Raw genomic sequence first — 23894 nt, 5'->3', positions numbered from 1 at the left:
ATTTCTACGGATTTTTTTTACAGTGTACCAAACATATTGCTCTGGTGGCTATTTTTAAGAGATTTTAAATGTTAGGTGTGCGGTTATTAAAAAATAATCAACACCCATGGAACATTTCACAACCAATCAATCAGCATAAAGCATTCAACAGACCCGTGGTATAACATTAGTTAATGCACCATGAACTAACGTGAATAACTGTACTGGCATAAACAAGAATTAATACTGTTATTAATAATAAATTTAATTGATACAAAACTATTGTTCAATATTTATTAATGTTAATAAAAATTAGTAAATGCCGCATTATCTAATTCCTTCTTATTGTAAAGCGTTACCAAAAAATTTAATAAAAAAAATACTAAAACACAAGCAAGGCTTTTTTTAGACCACGCTCGATGCCTGGCAGAACTGGTTGATAGGTGTACATTTGAGTGCACATGTTGTTTTTCAGTATTGTGGGCTGTGGTTTGTTAAAGCGGATCGTAACCCATGCAGACTTATTTTCCACTCTGCTACATTTGGTCAACCAGAAACTTGACATTTAATGCAAGTCAAATATTAACGGTAATGGCATTGAATATTTGAGCTTAATCAGTCTGGAGGTGGCAAAAGTTTTGGTTTAGGAAAGTCAACAAGTCACAAAACAAATTTCCCCTTTTTAAACAGCATTTATTAACAAATTTCCTGTTATACCACCAAACTTGACCGCACAAACTAAGCTGTACATTGACGTCATCTGGATATACAGTACACACAAGATTGGAAAATAATCATGTAAAATTGAACATGCGTACTAAAACACATTTTCCAATAATATTTGCTTTTTTGGGAGCGTTTCCACAACGGTTCCAGTTTATTTAGCAACATCAGCAGAAATCGTGCACCTTAACATGATTAACTGTGAGACACGCACCGCAGAAAATAATAATAGTTAGAATGGGGCAACTGAGTCAGAGACGAAAAAATAACAATGAACCACACGGAGACCATACCGAACACAAAATAACCCCCAAAAAATGAATCCTTAAAACAGAATAAGGATTTATAGTGCTCTGCTGATCTGAGTCACTAACCGTAGGGGGTATCCAAAACACTAGCGCATGAAATCTGGAGTGTAGCATTAATGACAGCTATGGGTGGCATTTCACCAGAAACGTGACACACGCACTTTGAATAAATTCTAAGGTCTGGTAAAATAATTAAAATTTTGAGGTTATTGGTTTTGTAACCATGATAAAAAAAATAAACGTACTGGTTACCAGTGCAGGCCACTATATCAGCTCTTACCAGTATACTATTCAAGAATGATCATAGGTTTATATTTACGCATTTAGAAAATGCTTTTATTCAAAGCGATTTATAGTGCATTACATTTACATAAGAGCTAGGTATAAATGTAACGTATCAGCATGTGTTTCCTAAGTTCGAACCCATGACCTTATGCACTGCTAACCCAACGTAAAGAGCAAATACACTCCTCTATACACACAGGTTTATGCTCCTACACGTTTCCTCATACACGTGGCCAGTAACATCTCCACACAGTTCTGGACCAGCAGTCGTTTCTTCCCGTTCAGCGCATTTCACTCGCACTGAGCTCAAAGGGATGTTCGGGGTCTCACTTAGATATGGATATCTTTCCCCTCTCTCCTGCATCACATTTGATGTCCACAGAAGTTCAAAACAATCGGCTTCATCGATTTCCAAGCCTTCGGACTCCACGGCCAAGACCCCTGCGGAATCCTCAATGTAGTTTGGATCCTGCAGCATGGGGCTTTTGTAATACCCCTTGCCCAGACTTTGAGAGCTGTGGTAGTATGACTGGTTGTCAATGAGTGTAAACTCATAAAGGGATACAATGGAAATCTTGTCACCCTCAGAGCTCTCGCGGTCAGGTGCAGCCTTGCTGGAGTCAATAAATGTCGCATTTTGTATTTCCTGGTCATAAAGCGATGCCTGAAATGATGCAGAATAAAATATGGTTTGTGAGATGGACATAAAAACTCCTGTAGGTTACAAATACAGAAGATTTATAGGAATATGGACTGACTGAAAAAAATATTTTTACCAACATTTGGTATGCTAACTGTTTAATATGAAACCATACCAATGATTTGGGCAGAGGGCGTTCAGAAGACCCACACAGTCTCCAGAGCAAAAAACACGCTAGGACGAGAGCGACGATAACAGCGCATACAACCATAACAATGAGGCTTTCTGGAGAAAATGCAGACCGTTAGTGCAACTAAATCCCAATCGAATACATTCTGAAAAATAATATATGCATGCTGTACCAATCTTTGCTGGTATGTAAATGCACTGCGGAGGGCTGGGGGGTGAAGGCTCACTGACAGGAGGGCCTTCAGATGTGAAGTTGGCAACGGCGCAGTACACGTTCCCTGATATGATGAACCCAAATTCCTCCCGGATAGAAATTTCCTCCACATTTCCAACTGAGCGTATCTTTGAGAACGAAGAATTAAAATGCATTTAATCCGAAAAGCAATTTGAAATGAAGAAAATAGACTTGCATACCTGTGTGTCTGAGGGATTATTTTTGTTGTACAGTATGACTGTAACTGAGAGAACTGTATGGTCAGATATGGAGCAGGGGCAATGTGTTTCTTTCCTGTTATTGCAGCTTGTGGAAGGAGCACAAGGAAAATATACAGTCACCCAGAGGCTTTGGTTCTCCATTGAAATGGTGACGGATGGAGGACTGAATGTTGGAGCCTCTGGCAGGAGAGATTAAATCAATTAAACTCATTTATTTTAACCTGCAGCAGTTTTAGTCTAGGATTAGGTTAAAGCTTAAAGGGACACTGCACTTTTGTTTATAGGCTCATTTTCATTATAATTACTAAAGGATTATTGGGAATACCTGTTCAATTTCTCATTAATGCAATCATCTAACAACCAATCACATGGTAGTTGCTTCAAAGCATTTAGAGGCGTGGTTCTGGTCATCTCCTGAACTCTAAACTGAATGTCAGAATGTGAAAGAAAGGTGATTCAAGCAATTTTGAGTATGGCATGGTTGTTGGTGCCAGACTGGTCGGTCTGAGTATTTCACTATCTGCTCAGTTACTGGGATTTTTACGCACAACCATTTCTAGGGTTTGAAAAGGGAAAAACAACCAGTATGTGGCAGTCCTGTAGGCGAAAACGCCTTGTTGATGCTAGAGGTCAGAGGAGAATGGGCCGACTGATTCAAGCTGATAAGAGAGCAACTTTGACTGAAATAACCACTCGTTACAACCGAGGTATGCAGCAAAGCATTTGTGAAGCCACAACACACACAACCTTGAGGCAGATGGGCTACAACAGGAGAAGACCCCACCAGGTACCACTCATCTCCACTACAAATAGGAAAAAGAGGCTACAATTTGCACAAGCTCACCGAACTTTTGCCTGGTCTGATGTGTCTCGATTTCTGTTGAGACATTCAGATGGTAGAGTCAGAATGCGTAAACAGAATGAGAACATGGATCCATCATGCCTTGTTACCACTATGCAGGGTGGTGGTGGTGGTGTAATGGTGTGGTGGATGTTTTCTTGGCACACTTTAGGCCCCTTAGTGCCAATTGGGCATCGTTTAAATGCCACGGCCTACCTGAGCATTGTTTCTGACCATGTCCATCCCTTTATGACCACCATGCACCCATCCTCTGATGGCTACTTCCAGCAGGATAATGCCCTATGTCACAAAGCTTGAATCATTTCAAATTAGTTTTTTTTGAGCATGACAATGAGTTCACTGTACTAAAATGGCCCCCACAGTCACCAGATCTCAACTTAATAGAGCATCTTTGGGATGTAGTGGAACAGGAGCTTCGTGGCCTAGATGTGCATCCCACAAATCTCCATCAACTGCAAGATGCTATCCTATCAATATGCGCCGACATTTCTAAAGAATGCTTTCAGCACCTTTTGAATCAATGCCACATTAATGCAGTTCTGAAGGTGAAAGGGGGTCAAACACAGTATTAGTACGGTGTTCCTAATAATCCTTTAGGTGAGTGTAGTTCCTAGCCATATCGGCCTAGAAAATCGCAACTTTTAATTTTCCATCGGTCTTAGTACACGATTTAACACAATGTCAAGTTTTAAATAGGAAAAATATCAAAACGGTTTGATAATTTTTTGCGCGATGCTAATGGTCTAATCGGATTCAATGAATTGTGCTAAGCTATGCTAAGAGTGCTAGCACCAGACCCAGAGTTCAGCTCAATGGATTCCAAAACGGTAAAAATCAAATGTTTAATTCTAGGGGAGCTGGAAAATGAGCATATTTTCAAAAAAGTGGAGTGTCCCTTTAAAGGGATAGTTCACTCAAAAATGTTTACATTTATATAACCTTTGAAAATATATAACCTGTACAAATTTCTTTGTTCTGATGAACACAAATGAAGATATTTAAGCAATATTTGTAACCAAACTGTTTTTGAGCACCATTCACTTCCATAGGAGAAAAAAGAAAACTATGGAAGTGAATGGGGCTCAAGAACGGTTTGGTTACAAACATTACTTTAAAAATATCTGTGGATGAGTAAATCTGTATCTTTTTATCATTTTAAATCCAACCATTCAATGCTGTGCTTTAAAACTGACCGTCATTCATTGGGTTACAGTATGTTTCATTGATGATGCCCAACTGCTCCTCTGAGCTCAGTTTAATGTAGTTGTAGACGTTTATGTTTGTAACGTGTGACAGATTGCAGCTCTTCCTGGAGATCTGGATGCAGTCGGAAACATTTTTCCATGGTTTGCTGTCAAACACAAACGCAACATTTCAAAGAAACATGGAAGATTCAAATGGTGATTGGTTTGCCATGCAGTCATCTACAAATATGCAATTTACCACTTTCATTTTCTCAAAAACATAACTCATCCACATACTGTAGCTATGATTACAAATAAAGGAAACAAGACAAGGGCAAAGCGAGGCTTTTTCGATTTTCAGAGGAAACCTGCGTGTGTGAAGAAAAGACAATAGCGAGTTTCATGTGATACAGCAGGCCTGGATTCTGTTTGTGGTTTCTCAACTACACCACACGCAGTTTCACCTGCCGCTCTCTAATGTCAATGCTTTTGCTCTTATGACTATTTTAACTGTTTATGAGACTTCAGATTAAAATGAATTTACAGATATAGGTGGCATACGCCACCCAAAAGAGAAAATCATGACAAACAATTTCAAACTTCAAAATTAGAATTTAACAAAAAGTATTAACTGATACAATGTAGTGTCATTGGTTAGTAACTTTATTTTTTTTACCTTATGCTTAATTAAACAGAATTTATGATAAATTAATGTAGCTCATAAAATATCCTTAGTCTTAAACCACTTTAAGTTTTTTTTTTTTTTAAGTTAACTAATTTTATATTATTATTATTATTATTATTATTATTAATATATATATATATATATATATATATATATATATATATATATATATATTTTTTTTTTTTTAAATAGGCTCTCAGAATGTACAAGTGAATTGTATGTAAACTCCTATGCTTTGATAAAAAGATGTTTGATAAAATGTAACCACTGATGTAGATGAACCCACCCACTTGTCCTGCTCTGGACCGTGTAAGTTGTGTCAGGGTTGGCATCAGGGCACTCCCAGTCAAGATGGCATCCAAAATTAAGTATCCTCACTCTCACCTCACATAAAGCGAGCACAGACTCTACAAGAAACATACACAGCTGCATGATCTGAAAAAACCCAAAAGGCTAAAAGTGTACACAGAAAAACGTACTCACCTGAATTCAGCATCAAGAGAAAAAAACACAAGTTTAGGGGACCAACGAGCATCCCAACAACTGATGTTTAAAAAAAGGACTAATTAAAAAGCAGTGTTTAACATAATTGGTATGCTGGATTGTATAGGTATAAACACATCGGTTTACCTTAACCAGAGAGAGATGGAGAGATTTCATTAGCTGCTATTATCAGTGGCTTAACAGAAAAAAGTGAGAGCAGGACAGATGTTACAGCTTAACAAAGGGACGTGAAACCACCGGTTTCGTTGCCAAAACCAGAGGAGGGGGCTAAAAAAAGAGATTTACACCCTCTAGTGAACATAGTAGCAATGACAACAAAACAGATTGGTTTAAATGTCATTTTTAATGTCATTAATAAAATAATACATTTCACTATATTCTCCATAAACTTTCAAATAAGAAAAATATTGACATAAATATGTCTTTATTACATCAAAGGCATTAAACCTATGGAAAGGTTCAAGTTTAGAGCACTAGGACATTTTCATTGGATCAGACCCATTTAGTACAATCAATCAGACATAGTAGCAATTTTGTGTAGAATGACATTTTTCAGCTTGAACAAATTAAGCAATAGCATTCATCCGAAAGGTAGTGCTTCACCTATACATATATATTTATTTATTTAGCATGCAACTCATGCATTTATAGCAGCTTCATGTCTTTGTGCCAGGCAAAGCAATGTTCGGTTCTGTGGGTGAGGGTGGCAAAGATTTGCACAGGAGTCTTTTCCCCGACATGTCGCCATTTAAGTTCTTGTAGGGATTCTGTTGAGGTCCACGTGTGCAAATGGAGCGAAAACTCATCCCTGCTAGGCAGCATCCCGGACAGGATATAACCTCGTCGGGTTCGGAAGGTGTAAGAGGAGTGGTGGCACCGTTAGAGCTGTTGATTCCCCATCCCAGGGGTCGACTTGGAATGTTGCCATTGTTATTGTCCGTGTCTAGTAAGGGTGGTAACGAGCGTGGACCGTTGGAGACGGGGGAGTTCCAGCCACTGGAGAAAGATTTGTGTGATGTAGAAACACCGCCATCTAGTGTATCAGGAGAGCTAGTGCAGTCCATAGGCTCCTCAAAGCTTTCCTCTACTGTCGATCTGTTTACAGACATTAACTCGAGATCTAATGGGAGACCAGAGTCATCGGCTACAGCATTGCGACTTGTGATTTTATAATTTTCCTGTTTGGGGTATGAATGCCTAATGTCCTCACTAGGCATATCAGGAAGTTCACTAGTATTAGGCGAGTCAAAAATACTCTGGTTACTCATGGTCAATACACTGTCCCTCCTCAAGTCCAACATACTGCCAGTGGCTAAATTTGCAAGTTCGTTTTTAAGTTTTAAAACATCCAAGTCTATAACACTTTGATTATTCTTCCACTTAGCATTTTCGCCGCTGCTGTGCAGAGATTGGATTTCTTCTGTCGTGCAGGGCAGTGATTGGCTGCGTTTATGGAAATGGAGCGGGGGCTTATTATTTGAAGTGGGGCTGAAGGGGTCAGGGGGCGGGGGGAGAGCAAAGGTGAGGGAAATGACGGATTTGCTCGGGGTATCAAAGAGCTTGATGCGGCCGCCGTTGAGGTCCAGACGCTGGGAGAAGGGGTTGACTCGGGTAGGTGTGGCATGGTTCAGGAGGTTGGCTGGAGGGGGAAGCATATCCGACTTGCTTCGGCAGAGACGTGGGTCAGCAGGAATGTCAAGAGAAAGCTTTCGACTGAGAATGCTTATCGACGATGGGCTTGGAGGCAACAGGTCTGCGACAAAAGAAAAACAAACACTTGGCTTATTATTAATAATTAATATTATTTATTAAGTATTATTTATATTATTTAGAATTTTTAATTTTTTTATATAATTTAGAAATACTTTTGTTGACATGGTTCCTACCACATGATATGTATACAGAAGTTAATATGTACATGGTCGCCTTTGAGAAAATAAAAATGTTTATGTTCATTCTTAGGATAATTTTCTCTGATGAAATGGTTTGCCGAGTTCACCCAAAAATGTAAATTCTGTCATTATTTTCTCACCCGCAGGTTGTTACAGACCTGTATAAATGTCTTTGTTCTGTTGAACACAAATTTTGTGCAAGGTTTGTAAAAAAACCTTTTGAGAGCCATTGACTTCCATAATATTTGTTTTTCCTACTTTGGAAGTCAATGGTGCTCCTGTTTTCCGCATGATTACAAATATCTTCCTTTGTGTTCAGCAGAACAAAGACATTTATACAGGTCTGTAACAACCTAAGGGTGACTAAATAATGACAGAATTTACATTTTTGGGTGAACTACCCCTTTAAAGTTTCCCTGTAGTCAAGAATCTTTTCATTTAAAGGAAAACACCACCGTTTTTCAATATTTTACTATGTTCTTACCTCAACTTAGACAAATGAATACATGGTAATCTTTTTTCAATCCGTGCACTTAATCTTTGTACAGCACGTCGTGATTGTGTTAGCATTTAGCTTAGCCCCATTCATTCCTTAGGATCCAAACAGGGATGAATTTAGAAGCCACCAAACACTTCCATGTTTTCCTTATTTAAAGTTACACAAGTAGTTACACGAGTAATATTGCCGGAAGTTTTAGCGAAAGAAGGAGTAGTCAGGAGTGATGATGTTAGTGCACCCAAAGTCGAAGTGCTTTTCCGCCATACAATATAGTTCTCATTTTTATCCACGCCACGTTTTTTTTGTGCCACCATACTAACTCGTGTAACTACTCATGTAACAGTCTTTAAATAGGGAAAACATGGCTTCTAAATTCATTCCTGTTTGGATCCTAAGGAATGAATGGGGCTGGGCTAAATGGACACGCTGTACAACTATTTAAGTGCACGTATTGAAAAAAGAGAGGTAAGTTGAGGTAAGAGCATAGTAAATATTGAAAAACGGTGGTGTTTTCCTATAAAGCTCATCTTTTAGTATCATAATAGCATATATAAAAGTTTTACCTGTCACAGTAATGACTTAATGCTTTAAAAACAGCTTGAATGTAACTCTACACCCTTGCCTCATTTAGTAAACGCAGATCTATGTATATGCTAATTAGTCCCCACCTCTACTTAATCACACAGCTGTGACCATAGATATGCAAATTAATTCCCGCCTCCGCTATTTGAACATATGACCATGTCCTGCTTAAAAAAGATTAAGTACTATAATAATTTTATAGAATGATTTTTTTGATGATTTTATGCCAATATGTTTCAACGGTTAACAAAGCAAAAGTCAATTAGAGAGTGTGTGAGTGTGCGTGTGTGTGTGTGAGTGAGAGAGAGAGGGAGGGAAAGAGACACACTCACCCTACAGTCACATTAGCTACAAAAGTGAACGACACGCACTCGCTTGATGGGCGTTCCTTGGCTAGTATCTAAAAGCGGTATCAAAAGTCACTTTAGAGGTATTGTTAAGTCACAAGAACAGTGTTTTTGGATTTAAAAGTATTTATTTCTCGATAAAAGTAACAAAATATATGAGATAAAATGCCAAACTTTCAGATATATACAGAAATACGCATTTTCCGCCATCTTGAATTATTTTCTCCGACTACGTCACGCTGCCCCCTCACTCCGATTGGCAGTCGCTTCGTCGCATCGCTCGGCATTTGCATAAAATAGCCTGCTTGTCTATTTTGGCCCCACCTTGCTCGCTGGCAAACGGCCACTCCCATTGAAAATGAATGGTAGCCTGTCGCTCTGTCTCTTGTAGCTTACGTAACTGGGGGGTTAGCCTTTGGCAACACATTTCCCCTGCAGTGTGTATTTGCTGACTCACCCTGTACATTAGGCTCTTGTAGACATTGACTCTGCTCTCCATCAGTCACTCTCTTCTCCAGCTCTGCCACTACCTCTGTGAATGAGGGCCGGCTGTCTGGATTCATCTGAAACAGACAACAATCAAACAGAAAAAAGGGAAAATGCCTGTGAGTGTCAGCAGGTGAGATGTGTAGAATGAATTATGGACGTATGTGAGTGTGTTTGCTTAAGGTCTTACGCTGCAGCAGATGACAGTGAAGTTAAAGAAATGAGGAGGACAGTCTGCAACCATCTGCTGAAAAGCCTCCACATCCAGACCAAAGTCCTGCATCCACACCGACATCATAAACGTCAGTAATCACTTTAATTGCATAAATTCAGTCTTTAGAAATATGTGACCCTGTCTGTGAAAACCACGGTGAAGTCTTAATCTAATAATGAGCATAAAAGTTTGAGTTCATCAATTGATTTCACTTTAATTTCATTCTTTGGTATGGCCTTACTCAGTCAGTATTAAAGACATCAAGGTTATATTTCCACAGAATGTTCTTTACATTATGAAGCATGATTTTAAGTAGAAAACTTTAAATCACACACACACGCACGCACGCACGCACGCACGCACACAAACGCACACATCAAGAGAATATCTTTATAAATATTAAAGGACAAGTTCGGTATTTTAGACTTAAAGCCCTGTTTTCAGATTGTTTATGGTGAAATAGAACGATTTTGACAGAAATTTCGACATATGCGGCTGCCCTGAGAATTTTCGCGTGATTGTGTTTCACCTCACACCTCTACAATGGGTTTAATGGTGCACTGGAACAATCCTTCCTAAAATGCATTAAACTTTCGTTTACAAAGACGTGAAACTCACCGAGTGGTCAGGGGTGTTCACTGATATGCTCACACAAAAATCGCTCCAAAAGATGCATTCCAACAGGTTTTATCTTAGTTTTTACCAACTCCATTGACTTGTATTAGTTGTGCTGTGAGGTATGGTATTACTCCGCGCCGGGAATTTTGTTTCTATTCTTGCAATTGGCAAAGGTGGATTAGCGCCACCACCTGGGCTGGAGTGTCTATTATTCAAGCTCTAAGCGGAAGAATGTACGGGTGTGAGGCGTTTGGAAAAATAGGTCCACAAGTTAACAACGAATTCTAAAACAGCTGTCGGAAAGCATCTTTTGCAGCGATTTTTGTGTGAGCATATCAGTGAACACCCCTGACCACTCGGTGAGTTTCACGTCTTTGTAAATGAAAGTTTAATGCATTTTAGGAAGGATTGTTCCAGTGCACCATTAAACCCATTGTAGAGGTCTGAGCTGAAACACAAACACGCGAAAATTCTCAGGGCAGCCGCAAATGTCGAAATTTCAGTCAAAACCATTCTATTTCACCATAAACAATCTGAAAACAGGGCTTTAAGTCTAAAATACCGAACTTGTCCTTTAAGTGAATATCAAATGTGCAAATGTGAAATGTGAATATCAGCATGCTTATTGCTTACTATTTACTAGTATTGAATGCATGTACGCATTCATATACACTGTACATATATACAGCCACGGAAATAATTAAGAGACCACTCCAGTTTTGACTTTAATCATCATTTTTAGATGTATTGTGACTACTTCAGTCCAGTTTCTGTTCAATATCTAGGTCAAGCAAACCTAAGTCACCCAACAGCAAATGTTAAAGATGGAGAGATGTAAATAAAAATCTGGGGTTTTCCTAAAATACATGTAAAAACATTAGTATTGTGTTGCTAAAAAATTGTTACTTGTTTTCTCTGCACTGTTGAATATTGGAAAACAGCATCTTTTTAGTTATTTTTACCATGTTTTTCCCATTTCAATTTTTCAGTAAATTAATGCAAATCAAAACATTCTTTTTATTAAGAATTTGGCTGAAAAACTGAAAGAGACCATTGAAATGGTCTCATCTGTGGCTGTATATAGCTTTAAGGTACTACATTTCCTGTGTTTCACCTCAGTCCGTGGCAGGAAGTCAGGATCCGCCTGTATCCGGCCAATGATCTCGCAGAGAATTATACCATATGCAAATACATCCACCTTTAAAAAGAAAATAGTTTTTTAAAAATCACAAAATCTATAATTAACAACATACAACAGTTGATATCTTCCATTCAACCGAATAGTGCCACAGACTTTCCATCAGACATTATTACACAAAGCATTAGCAGTACTCTGATAAGTAATCTAGGTGAAACACTCATCTACAAGGACTTTAATGCCAGTAATCAATCCCAGCGTCCAACCTTTTCATTGTAATGCTCTCCTCTCAGCACTTCTGGAGCCATCCAGTAAGGTGAGCCGACAACAGCCAAGGTCTCTTTGTCGGTTCCATCACTGAAAAAGACAACCATTTACTTTAAGTGAACCTTTAAATCATATTTTATGATGAATAGTCATTTACTCTGTGTGTGGGTGTTCAGGATTTGCTATAATTTGGTCCTTAGTATTTTTTTTTTTTTTTTGTTTATTCTTAACGCTATTCTTTATTGAATTGAACATGGAGGGGCAATCTCACATCTCCAATTTACTTAACCTGCATGTTTTTGGCCTGTAGGAGAAACTTGAGTAAACCCATCCTGACACGGGAAAAAAAAAATGCAAACGCCACACAGAAAGGCCACCTGACCTTGCCGGGGGGCATGACCTTCTTGCTTTGAAGCAACAGTGCTACCCACTTTATGCCACCCCCCCAAAATATATCATGATGTGGTGTTGATCTAATAACGTCAACTGGTTTCTGTGTTAGGTACATTATACAGTAAATATCATTATCTTAACATGAAAATTACAAAGAGATCCACTAATATAGCTTCCAAGGTCAATGTGTGTGTGAGCATAAAAAACGACAAAACACTTCTTAAATATAGCCTGGCACATTTATAGCCTGTTGAGACATACTTCCTTAGTTTAATTTTGGTCTGGGTCTGAACACTATGCATAAATAGACAGAGTAGAGATGAGAAAAGAGAGATAAATGGAGTAATACTCTGCAGTGTAAACACCATTGGAGAATGTGGACATTGAGGGTTACTCAGGCTGAGGAAATCTACAGGAGCAAGCAGCTGAAATACTTTCTCCTTATTAGGAGAGTTTTCTGAATAGCCCTAATTTAGCAGTCGGCTATGTGTCCCCTACAAATACCAACTTCACGGTTATAGATGTAAATACAAGGCTTGTGCAAACACGTTATCTGATGTTAAAACAAATATCGACATTGTTTAAAATAGAGCTTCTTGTCTACAATGCCTCTCTAACTGCTTCACACACACTTGAAATGTCACCGTTAAAATAAACACAAGGGGTTACAGTATAAAGACGGAAACACTGACATCACACATTCTCTTACGCAGATACAGAGCACTTACATCTCGCTCACACACAGTTTGGGTTTATGTAATGTGTTATACTTATGTGCCGTCCTATTATGTAATGTTTGTGCTGAGGCAGCATGTAGGAGAAGGGTTGACTTGTATTTACAGGTTATGTAGTTCAGGCCCTTTTGCATAGTTTATAAAGATCTTCAAAATCAATGTGATATACTGGAAAGGGTCTTTGACATGGTTGTATCTTTACCTAAAAAACAAATCTTTTACCATCCTTAAACTGAGAAGTGCTTTATTTTAATTCTTCATTTTTTATTTAGTCATATATTGACAGCCACATATCAATATATCAAATATTTCTTAAATGTCTGAATCAACATTTTGAACAGGCACAGCATAAAGCTTACTTGTTTTTAATATACTGAGCTTATAAAACGTCTTTGCCCACCTTTTTAAGAGTTGAACTCTATATACCGTGGTGCTAATAGGCCTTAATAAAGATTTGAATATATAAGAGTACAGAATTTAAGTCCATGTGTCATGTACAAAAAAAATGATTGTAGATCTTTCCTCAGAACTTACATCACGTTTCTAGTTATTTTCGCAATGACTTTTAACCAACTTGGCCAAAGGTCTTTTTTATTACATGTATTAAGTCAGTTCCCCTCAAGTTTACACAGGTATGAAAATTGGAAATACAACCAATATCGTATATTTTCATTACATGACAGGATAGTGCTTTTATTATGATGATGTAGTAAATAAATATACACATTACTTGATAAATGCAGTGTATCTATGAACTATTGTGAAATATAAGATTAAGGGCCCTTGACATAATCATTTGTCATAACTATTGCCATGCCATGTCACAACTGTAATTTGCGGGTGTAGTGGAGAGCGGGGGCGAAAGTAAGATTTTTTAGAAAAACATAATGTTTGAGACAGAGATATATTTTTCCTGTGGTCAATAACTCGCAAGTGTGCTATACCTGGTGAAATTTTGATCGACTGTAAAACAACTTCAGTATAATTTCACTTTGAACGTAGGTAACGCATTGTTACTTTTCACCATGTCAGCAGTGACGAAAGTAACACACACATTGTAAAAAATTACTCTTGAGGGTGTTAAATTTAACCCATGAAAATTAGTTATAATTTAATTACATATATAAGCTAGCAAGTAAAATAAAAAAATAATGGGTATATTCTACCTTCACTATCCATTTTTTAACAGTAATAACTGCAATACTAAAAAACAAGTATCATATACCCCAAAATATTGGCCTTAGCACCGCAAAGTGCGCATGAATCAACATCCAGGAAGGACTAGAGTCACCATTTTTCATATCATATCGGCGGGAGAACTGCGGTTTGTTGACAGGTAAGTTTTTATTTAACTTGTTGATATGATCATGAATGGAAATGTTAAGTTGTTTAACGGTAAAATCTACCAGAAGTTTAGTCATTTGCGTGCTTCTCTGTCTCTGTTGTCGACAGATTGAAAGGTTAGAATGTCAGTCAGGTTAGCTTTGAATGAAACATTGCCCAGTTCTTGCACCTGCGAATACGAATAAAAATCCATATTTGTGATTAAAATATTAACTTCCATTATTATTATTTACATGTCTGAATCTCGTGAACAGCGGAGCTGCTCAATATGAGTGGTTGAACTTGAGCAAGCCGTGTGATGAGAGAGAGCAGCGGACGGTTGATGTACAGACGGGAGGGCGTCGAGCAGACACACAACGGTGAAGCTGTCGATGCTAGATAATTACTGTAAAAGTTTTCTTGCATTTATCTGTTAATATATTGAGTTTTGTTTTAGAAGGGATCCATTTATGAAGCAATTTTATTATTATTATTATCATTTACGGATTTATAATTAACGTTGCCTTTCCATGGGCTTTTTAATTTAATGTCTGTTCAAAAAAGTACTTCGGAGTTCATATGTTATATATATGTGACTTGTATATGAAGTTAAATCACTTAAAATTTTATGTAAGTACGTTCTTGTTAGTGTTCAATGTTTTATGCATGTGTACTGTGAGTTATATGTAGCTAATATAAAGTTGTATATTTGCACTTAAGTTTTAAATGAAATTGAAATGTTTGTTTGTATTGATATAGCATGCTAGTCTACTGAGGTAAATGAGATCAGTTTTTCCTCTCATATTATTGTCTTCTTTAATTTTCTAATGATAACGTGAAGAACAGTATTTAGGAATCTTGCTTTTAATGGTTTTTTAACATCTCATGAAGACTTTGGTTTATTTTTTATGAAATAATATGTTCAAGAAGCTTTATGTAAAACTATGATATGTTGTATTTCACTTGAAATGTATTGGGGTTATTTTGTACTTCCATTAATTAGTTTTAAATGTTTACAGAATGTTATTTGGTCAATAAAGCAAGCAATTTATGCAATCTTGTGTATGACTATTTTCTTATTAAACCCTCTCTGAATAAGTAATATGTAATATTTCTTAATGGCTAATCATTATTAATAATAATTTAATAGATCTGTGGCTTAATACCATTAGGGTTAATGTTACTCATTTTTTATAAGTAATTAGTTATGAAAAAAATTAGGTAGACCTTACCTATTTTTTTTAGTTTATCATAGTAATTAAATTTAGGTACTCTTTACTCAAATATATAGGATATAATTTACTCAAACAAAGTGAGTGCAAATTGTTACATCAATTTTATTGAGTAAATTCTATGGGTTGTTTTTTACAGTGCAGGTGGGTAAAAGTAACACAACAAAACAAGATAGATTTTTGTGTTACACTTGTTTTTAGTAAATATACATGACTATGACCTTGTTTATATGTAACTGCAAACATATTTTGTTATTTATCTTGATATGAAATTACATTTTAAATTTCAGTTTTATCAAAAGCAACCTGACAGTACAAACTTGAATTTTTTGTTTGAACACTATAAAATTAAACACTATAAAAATTTAAAATCCTAGTTTGTTTGTAATGTTGCTATAATGGCATAAATAATACCTGTAAAATGATAAAGCTCAAAGTTCAGAGAGACAGAGCGCAGTTATGCTAATTTGAAAACCATGCCCACCAGGGGAGAAAACAATCCAACGTCTCCATTGACTTTGTATTGCGAGAGGCTGCCTCTTCGTCATTTCTGGCTTATAACAACAACAGAAAATGCCTAAAAGCTGCTGTGTGACAAGGTGTACAGCTAACAAGCCAAAAAACCCAGAAATAAGTTTTTATAAGCTGTCGAGCCGTAAAACCCAACCTTCAAGGAGACAAAAGTGGATCGGCGACTACGTTTACCTCTAGTGGGTGCATATCTATGAAAAGTTGCCTGTTTCCACTTTTGTGTCTTTAAACGCTCGTTTTTTGGGGTCGACAACTTGTAAAAACTTATTTCTGTTTTTTTTTGGCTTGTTAGCTGCACATCCTGTCACACAGCAGCTTTAAGGCATTATGTTTTTGTTATGAGCTAGAAATGACAAGGAGGGAGCCTCTCGCAATACAAAGTGAATGGAGACGGATGGATTGTTTTCCCCCCGGTGGGCGTGGTTTTCAGGTTATGACGCGTTGCGCCCTATCTCTATTTATTTTCTTTTACAGAATTTGCCTTTCAAAGTCTACAGCGAACGGCCGGTTTGGACTAAAGCCCTCTATTTCCTGCTTTATTGACGTCAGTAGAACAGTTTTTTGACTAACATAGAACAAGGAAAACATCAGCCCGTTTTGAGGACAGTGAAAACAGTGCTATACAGGTACACTGTAAAAAATTTGCTGTAATTATGCAGCATTTACTAATAGATTTTTAAATCAGTTTTAACGTCAGATTTTTAAGTTCACCCCAAAATGACAATTTCATCATAAACCCCCCCCCCCCCCCCCCCCCGAGTCGTTCTAAACCACCGATTGTCTTCAGAACACATGTCATGATAAAATTGTCATTTTGGGGTGAACTAACCCTCAAACATTAGTTAGTGCACAATAAACTAACCAAAGGCTCAGTCCACAGCTCATCCCTCCCTTTCGAAACGCATAGAGAAGCTACAGTAGCTGCCACAGGACAAACATGTCCTTGTCCGAGACAACGTAGTAAAAAAACGTGCTCTATAGAGCAGTTTGTCCATTTAGGCCCTAAATTTTAGGGCTACTTTAGAAACATGGTGGCGCAAAATAGATAAAAACGGCTCATTCTAAGGTAATAATAACAATACAGTTCATTTTGTAAGGTCTTTAAACACCACTGATAATATAGTTAGGTTTATTATATTGCATTTCTGTCCAGACATGCTTCTAAAAGTTACGCAATGCACCTTAACAAAGATGAATAAATCCTGTTTAAACTGAATTGTTCATTGTTAGTTCATGTTAATGCTTTTACAAAGATGTTAACAAATACAACCTTATTGTAAAGTGTTACCGCATTTACTTACATAAAATGATACATAAAACAGTAATTAAATTAATAATATAGTGTCTTTGGATCAACAAAACATTCATATTCTCATTAGGTGTGCTCTACATAGTATAAAACAGAGAACATCTGAGTAAATGGCAGTATCATATCTTAAGCGTAGCGTAGAAATGTAAAATCAATTTCATTCACACATCAATTTCATTAGCTTCGTGTACACACCTACCGAAAGGTCAACAGAACATGACTAGGCTGCACTAACCTAAAGTGACTAAATGATATAGATTTAATCATTTACTCTCCCCTGCTATAAATGCTTTATGGGAAGATGGAAGACCATCCATCAGCCTTTGGTAACCTCACCGTTTCTCTGGAGGGGTGCGGTGTATCTAATCTTATCTTGAGTTATGGACATGCAATTTACTGACCTGTGATCAGGAATTTTCTCCGCCAGGCCAAAGTCCGCCACCACGCAACTGCAGTGTCCGTTCTCCCAGCGCACCAGACAGTTCTACACAAAAACATATTCAGAGAGAATGTCACTACTGTCAAACATGACCATGTTGTGTGAAATCTGTAACATCACTGCACATATAAAACATCTATCCTGTGAATGTGTACCTTTGACGTGAGGTCTCGATGAAATATGCCTTTGCTGTGGAGGTACTGTAGTCCTCTGGCTATGTCCATACTGAGGCTTATTCTCACAGACCATGAGAGGAACACATCACTGTTTAACAGCTGCTCCAGGTTACCACCGTTAATGTACTACAACAAACACACACAAAACAAACATTTCTTTAGAAGGGCACATAAAAAAAATTCTGTGCCACTTACGACACCATATGTATCTGGAAAAATATGAGTGGTTCAGGCAAACTGGTCAATAAAAAGTATATGAAATTCAGATGTGGGACAGTCCTTCTTACTCTACTGGGACAAATGCTAGTATAGTAACTTCACATGGAAGGTACTGACCAAGGGGCAACCTTACGATCTCTATCGTAAAGCAAACAAGGAAGTGACTAAAAATGCCCAACTTTAAAGCAGAAATACATGCATTTACAGCCCTGTTCAAAAAGTGCTAATTTTCTCCTACATGACAACTGTGAGGGGATAAATTTTTTTGTAACTCAGCCTTTTAAATTATATTAAGCCCTAAAGTTCTGCATAATTAAGGGTGTGGCCACTTGAGTGATGGGTGAACTGCCACTGCTTTCACTACCATCAACCAGAAACCTTAGCTTCACCCACGTCCCGCCTCTTTACCAATTTTTGGTTATGCGGGGTGACACGCTGCCAAGATGGTGACGTGTCACCCCGCATACTTAAAGCAACACCAAAGAGTTTTTTTTTACCTTAAAATAACGTTTCCAAAAAAGTTTCAGTGGTTCATCCACACATTCGCTTTGCAGCCCTCTATCGGCCAAAACCACACTAAAGAAGTTTCCAACTGTCGGGTAGTGGTGCTGTAGTTCGAGTGAAAACTACAAAAACTTGCTTTACGGCAGACCTACAATCCAATCAGAGCCAGCTATGCTGCAGTATTTACGACACTGTGCTAATGAACAATTACGCTTCTAACCTGTAGGGGGAGCAAAGAGCAAAAACTCTTTAGTGTTGCTTTAAAGGAATATTCAATTTTCTTCAAAGAAAAATCCAGATCATTTACTCACCACCATGTCATCCAAAATGTTGATGTCTTTCTTTGTTCAGTCGAGAAGCAATTATGTTTTTTGAGGAAAACATTGCAGGATTTTTCTAATTTTAATGGACTTTAATAGACACCAACAATTAATACTTAACTCACCGCTTAACAGTTTTTTTCAACGGAGTTTTAAAGGACTCTAAACAATCCCAAATGAGGCATAAGGGTCTTATCTAGCAAAACGATTGTCATTTTTGACAATAAAAATAACAAATATACACTTTTAAACCACAATTTCTCGTCTAGATCCGGTCCAGCGCGACCTAACGTAAATGCGTAGTGACGTAGGGAGGTCACGTGTTACATATATAAAACGCACATTTGCGGACCATTGTAAACAATAAACTGACACAAAGACATTAATTAGGATCATTCCACATACAACAACGTCGGAACGGTCCTCTTTCAACACACTTGTAAACACTGGGGCGGCGTTTTGCGTTCGTCCTCTGTGACCTCTTGACGTCATGACGTATTGCGTGGGGTCACGCTGGCGCATCACGACCGGATCTAGACGAGAAGTTGTGGTTTAAAAATGTATATTTGTTATTTTTATTGTCAAAAATGACAATCGTTTCCCTAGATAAGACCCGTATGCCTCGTTTGGGATTGTTTATAGTCCTTTGAAACTCCGTTGAAAAAAACTGTTAAGTGTTGAGTTAAGTATTAAATGTTGGGCTCTATTAAAGTCCATTAAAATGAGAAAAATCCTGCAATATTTTCCTCAAAAAACATAATTTCTTCTCGACTGAACAAAGAAAGACATCAACATTTTGGATGACATGGTGGTGAGTAAATTATCTGGATTTTTCTTTTAAGAAAATTTAATATTCCTTTAAAAATTGGCTCAAAAAAGCTCTTCACAAACCTATGGGCGACGTCACGGACACTTCCATATTTTTTACAATCTATGGTACTGACCTACTAAACTATAAGACTGTATCAAAAAAGTATAAGAACTGGTCATTAAAATGAATATTGTGCAGGTTTTAATTCTTAATAATGTCAGAATATAAATGATATGTATATCACTGCTGTGTAGTATCTTACCTCTGTGAGAGCATGGAGGTGTCCCTCATGTACACACACTCCCACAAACCTGTAACACACAGGGCAAGGGTGTTGAAAAACATTAAAACAGGAAAAGGCACCAACAAGTTTCTTCAAGAGTGGCCCGTCTCAAGAATGTAAGATGTAACACCTGCATTCTGAAGGCAATACACAGTATGCATAAAAGTTTCTGTCTCACTCTCTCAAATTTCAGTTTCTAATATACTTTATTGGCATGATTGTGTCTGGTTAAAATAGTGCCAAATAAACAAGTAATGACAAGAATACTTTATCACATTAACAAACAATAAGCCTCCCTCTCAATTACACACACACACACACACACACACACACACACACACACACACACACACACACACACACACACACACACACACACACACACACACACACACACACACACACACACACACACACACACACATAGACCACACAAGCTGGTGCAGGTAAAACAAACAAAAGATTTAGACTTCTTGTACCAGCACATATAAATAAACCCACCCTCAGCATTTATGTGGGGATTTGTCTAGGATAAATTCTGATTTCATGGTTAGTAATATGTTGTTCCATAATGGCCTTTGTATTTGCCGAGTCAAATATCTAGCCCTCCAGCTTTCAATTAAATATTTTACTTTATATAAACAGTGGCTGCAGTTACAGTATGGTGGCGGGCTATAGACAACACCTATCATGATGTGACATCAATATTAATGCTGTAATACAAAGCTGTGTTTATTGCCCAACAGCAAAGACTGTCATTTAGATTAGCTGAACACAAAATGGAAGACAATGAAAATATTATGAAAAAAACTGGTAACACTTTGCAGTAAGGTTTAACGTTAGTTAACTACATTAAGTGTACTTATGAAGTGTACTTATTCAACATTTATTAATGTTTGTTAATGTTAATTTCAACAATTATTAATGGGTGATTCTTGCGAAATTAGACTTAGGTGTCATAAAGCATTTTGATAATAAAAGTAAATGCAAATCAGGCCCGGGGTGGGTAATCGGGAGAACCGGGAGAATTCCCGGTGGGCCGCTTCACTTTTGGGCCGGTCGAGTTTTTTTTTTTTTTTTACATTTGTCACGTTAGTGAGTTTATCTTCTCTTAAATGACACTTCACGCGTTTCGCATTGACACAGCGCGCTCAGCCTCTGCATGGGTTGTACCATGTGAAGGAGTTTTCCCCTCCCCTCCCATAGAGTTGGTTCGGTCCATAGCACGTCCAAGAAAACTTTTCTCCGGTAGTCTGCTGGGCCGGCCCTACCGTAACATTACGCGTCTGAGAGGAGGAGGGCGTAAAAAACAGGTTGAAGAAAAAATCCATTGGAGGAGGATGCTGCCAAATGTGCCAAACTTACAGATTTATTTTCAAGAGGACAAACAAAAGAGACAACAGGTAACTTAAAGAGAAATAAGCCTAGTAATGATTAGCATTAGCAACGTAATTGTTCAGCTAATACCGTTGTCAAACTATTTACAAGCCAAACATTTTTTTTTGTTAAAATATTACTTTTGTGTATACATGGCGATTCATAGACTTTGCAAATATTATGCAAGCAGCTTCTGAGCAGCATATAAACCAGTCCCCCGCTGAAAATGAGGAGGCCATGAATAAACAATATGAATTAAAGTTATTTAACCCTCAGGTTGTGTTCACAACCCTATAACACCTTTTGTTTTCCCAGTCAAAAATGACCAGCCTAAAGCTTATAAATCACTTGTTATGCCATTTACCCAATATTGTATTCAATATTTTTGTCAAATTGTTTTCTTTTTTAATTAGGACTTTTATATTTCTATTTGCATTAATCATCGGCCTCATAGCATTAGCAATGCTAATAATTTATCAACCTTTCCTTATGGAATACACTCTAAAAAGGGCTGGGTTATTTATATATTTTATATATTGGACAGAACACGCTGCTGGGTTAAAATTGACCCAGGGCTGGGTTGTTTTAACCCAAATGTTGGGTTATTATAATCCATGGTTGCATAACAACAACCCAACATTGGGTAATTTTTAACCCAGCATGTGTTCTGTCCAATATTTACCCATTATGGGTAAAAAGTAACCAAGCCTTTTTTTAGACTGTAGAGGAATATTTTTGTTAACTTCTTATCTTAAGTGAAATATTATTTAACTTTTACCTTATTTGTTGAACCATGATATTAATAAAAACTATAGTAAGAGCTGAACTGTTGCTTTATTTATCCAATTTGAAAAAAGTGCTAATTTGGAATAACACTATGGAAAAAGTGGGCCGGTCTTGGGCCTGAAACTCCCGGGCTGAAAAGTGGCCCCACTCCGGCCCTGATGCAAATTAAGAGTATAAAATAAGAAGCATACAGTTACAAACATCTCTTCATGTACTATTTTGCACATGATTATGTTGGCTTGAGAAAGCCAACATACTGTTGTTGCACTTAAACTTATTATGTTGGCTTGAAAAAGCCAACATACTGTTATTGCTTTTAAACTTATTATTAGTGGTGCTTGCATTTATGCAAGGCATCACTATTACTATTGCTCAGGGATATTATTATTATTATTATTATTCTTATTTCTGGACAAAATTTCGGCGCGTAACTCGTCCCGCACGGTTTGTCGTAGACCCATGAATAAGGACTCAAATCGACCGGCTTATTGAAGAGATGGTGGCTATATCTTTTATAAGCGATCGGGTGCAGGATATCCGAAAGGGGGGCAAAAAACCACCCGAAAAATCCCATTGACTTAACATTGGGCAAAACTTTGACGAGTCATAGCTCCGCTCAAGGATTTTGTAGAAACATGTGGGTTACAACATTTGAAGAGGGTGGTAGACTCTGTAAGAACATACATCACATTGGGGTGTAAGTTGTACCCCTGGGGTGTAAGAGGCTCCCAAAAGTGCCCTAATGAAAAGTCAATGGGGGAAAATCCCATAGACTTAACATTGCAAAAACTTTGATGGGTCATAGGTCCAAGCGAGGATTTCGTAGAAACATGTGGGTTACTAAATTTGAAGAGGGTGCTAGACTCTGTCAGGACGTCCCCCACAATGGGGTGTTAGGTTACCCTAGCAACCATTTTGGGCACCCTAGCAACCTATCCCATAGACTGCCATTATAAAATGCCCAGATGGATATCTTTGCACCACAGTGTCATAGAGACATGGGGGTGGGCTCATTTTACTCAGGCATCCAATCAGTCTCTCAGGATCCTTACAGACTTACTAAGCCACGCCCCTAGCAACCACTTTTGAGCACCCTAGCAACATAAAATACAAACAGTTATATCTCGGCATCAGAACATCGTAGAGACACGGGGTTTGGACCGTTTTACTTGTGACTCGGACTGTAATCACTGGGCACATCATTGGCCACTCCCAAGCCACGCCCCTAGCAACCAAATACAGTACCCTAGCAACAGAGTAAACAAAGCCTTATATCTCCGCATCAGAACATCGTAGAGACACGGGGGTTGGACCATTTACTTGTGACTCGGAGTGTAATCACTGGGCACATAATTGGCCACTCCCAAGCCACGCCCCTAGCAACCAAATACAGTACCCTAGCAACAGAGTAAACAAAGCCTTATATCTCCGCATCAGAACATCGTAGAGACACGGGGGTTGGACTGTTTTACTTGTGACTCGGAGTGTAATCACTGGGCACATCATTGGCCACTCCCAAGCCACGCCCCTAGCAACCAAATACAGTACCCTAGCAACAGAGTAAACAAAGCCTTATATCTCCACATCAGAACATCGTAGAGACATGGGGGTTGGACCGTT

The 23894-nt window shown here is 37.9% G+C and overlaps 2 protein-coding genes across 4 annotated transcripts in view; both read right to left on the bottom strand.

The window, feature by feature from the left end:
* Positions 1–307: 307 nt before the first annotated feature.
* On the bottom strand, positions 308–6015 carry LOC135730799 (uncharacterized). Of its 2 annotated transcripts, XM_065248720.1 has the most exons (8): positions 5921–6015; positions 5774–5833; positions 5577–5697; positions 4615–4772; positions 2539–2738; positions 2298–2466; positions 2111–2220; positions 308–1959 (listed from the first exon to the last, which is right to left on the bottom strand). In XM_065248720.1, exons 2-8 carry the CDS (start codon positions 5823–5825, stop codon positions 1483–1485), a joined length of 1287 nt encoding a protein of 428 aa, XP_065104792.1. In that variant the 5' UTR covers positions 5826–5833; positions 5921–6015; the 3' UTR covers positions 308–1482. The 2 variants fall into 2 exon arrangements, with proteins under 2 accessions (XP_065104792.1, XP_065104793.1); XM_065248721.1 differs by having other exon boundaries at positions 5774–5982.
* Positions 6016–6122: 107 nt separating this feature from the next.
* Positions 6123–23894, bottom strand: part of tesk1b (testis associated actin remodelling kinase 1b) — a 35586-nt gene continuing 17814 nt past the window's right edge. For both annotated transcript variants that reach the window (XM_065248716.1, XM_065248717.1), the window contains exons 4-11: positions 20091–20139; positions 17954–18100; positions 17761–17843; positions 11837–11927; positions 11547–11630; positions 9791–9877; positions 9572–9677; positions 6123–7547 (exon numbers count right to left, since the gene is read on the bottom strand). In XM_065248716.1, the coding sequence (XP_065104788.1) occupies positions 6451–7547; positions 9572–9677; positions 9791–9877; positions 11547–11630; positions 11837–11927; positions 17761–17843; positions 17954–18100; positions 20091–20139 (1744 nt within the window). In that variant the 3' untranslated portion in view covers positions 6123–6450. The remainder of the gene's footprint in view (positions 7548–9571; positions 9678–9790; positions 9878–11546; positions 11631–11836; positions 11928–17760; positions 17844–17953; positions 18101–20090; positions 20140–23894) is intronic.

This window comes from Paramisgurnus dabryanus, chromosome 2, assembly GCF_030506205.2.
Source record: "Paramisgurnus dabryanus chromosome 2, PD_genome_1.1, whole genome shotgun sequence".
NCBI lineage: Eukaryota > Metazoa > Chordata > Actinopteri > Cypriniformes > Cobitidae > Paramisgurnus > Paramisgurnus dabryanus.
The sequence above is the reverse complement of the archived record's forward strand: the minus strand, read 5'-3'. Positions and strand labels throughout refer to the sequence as shown.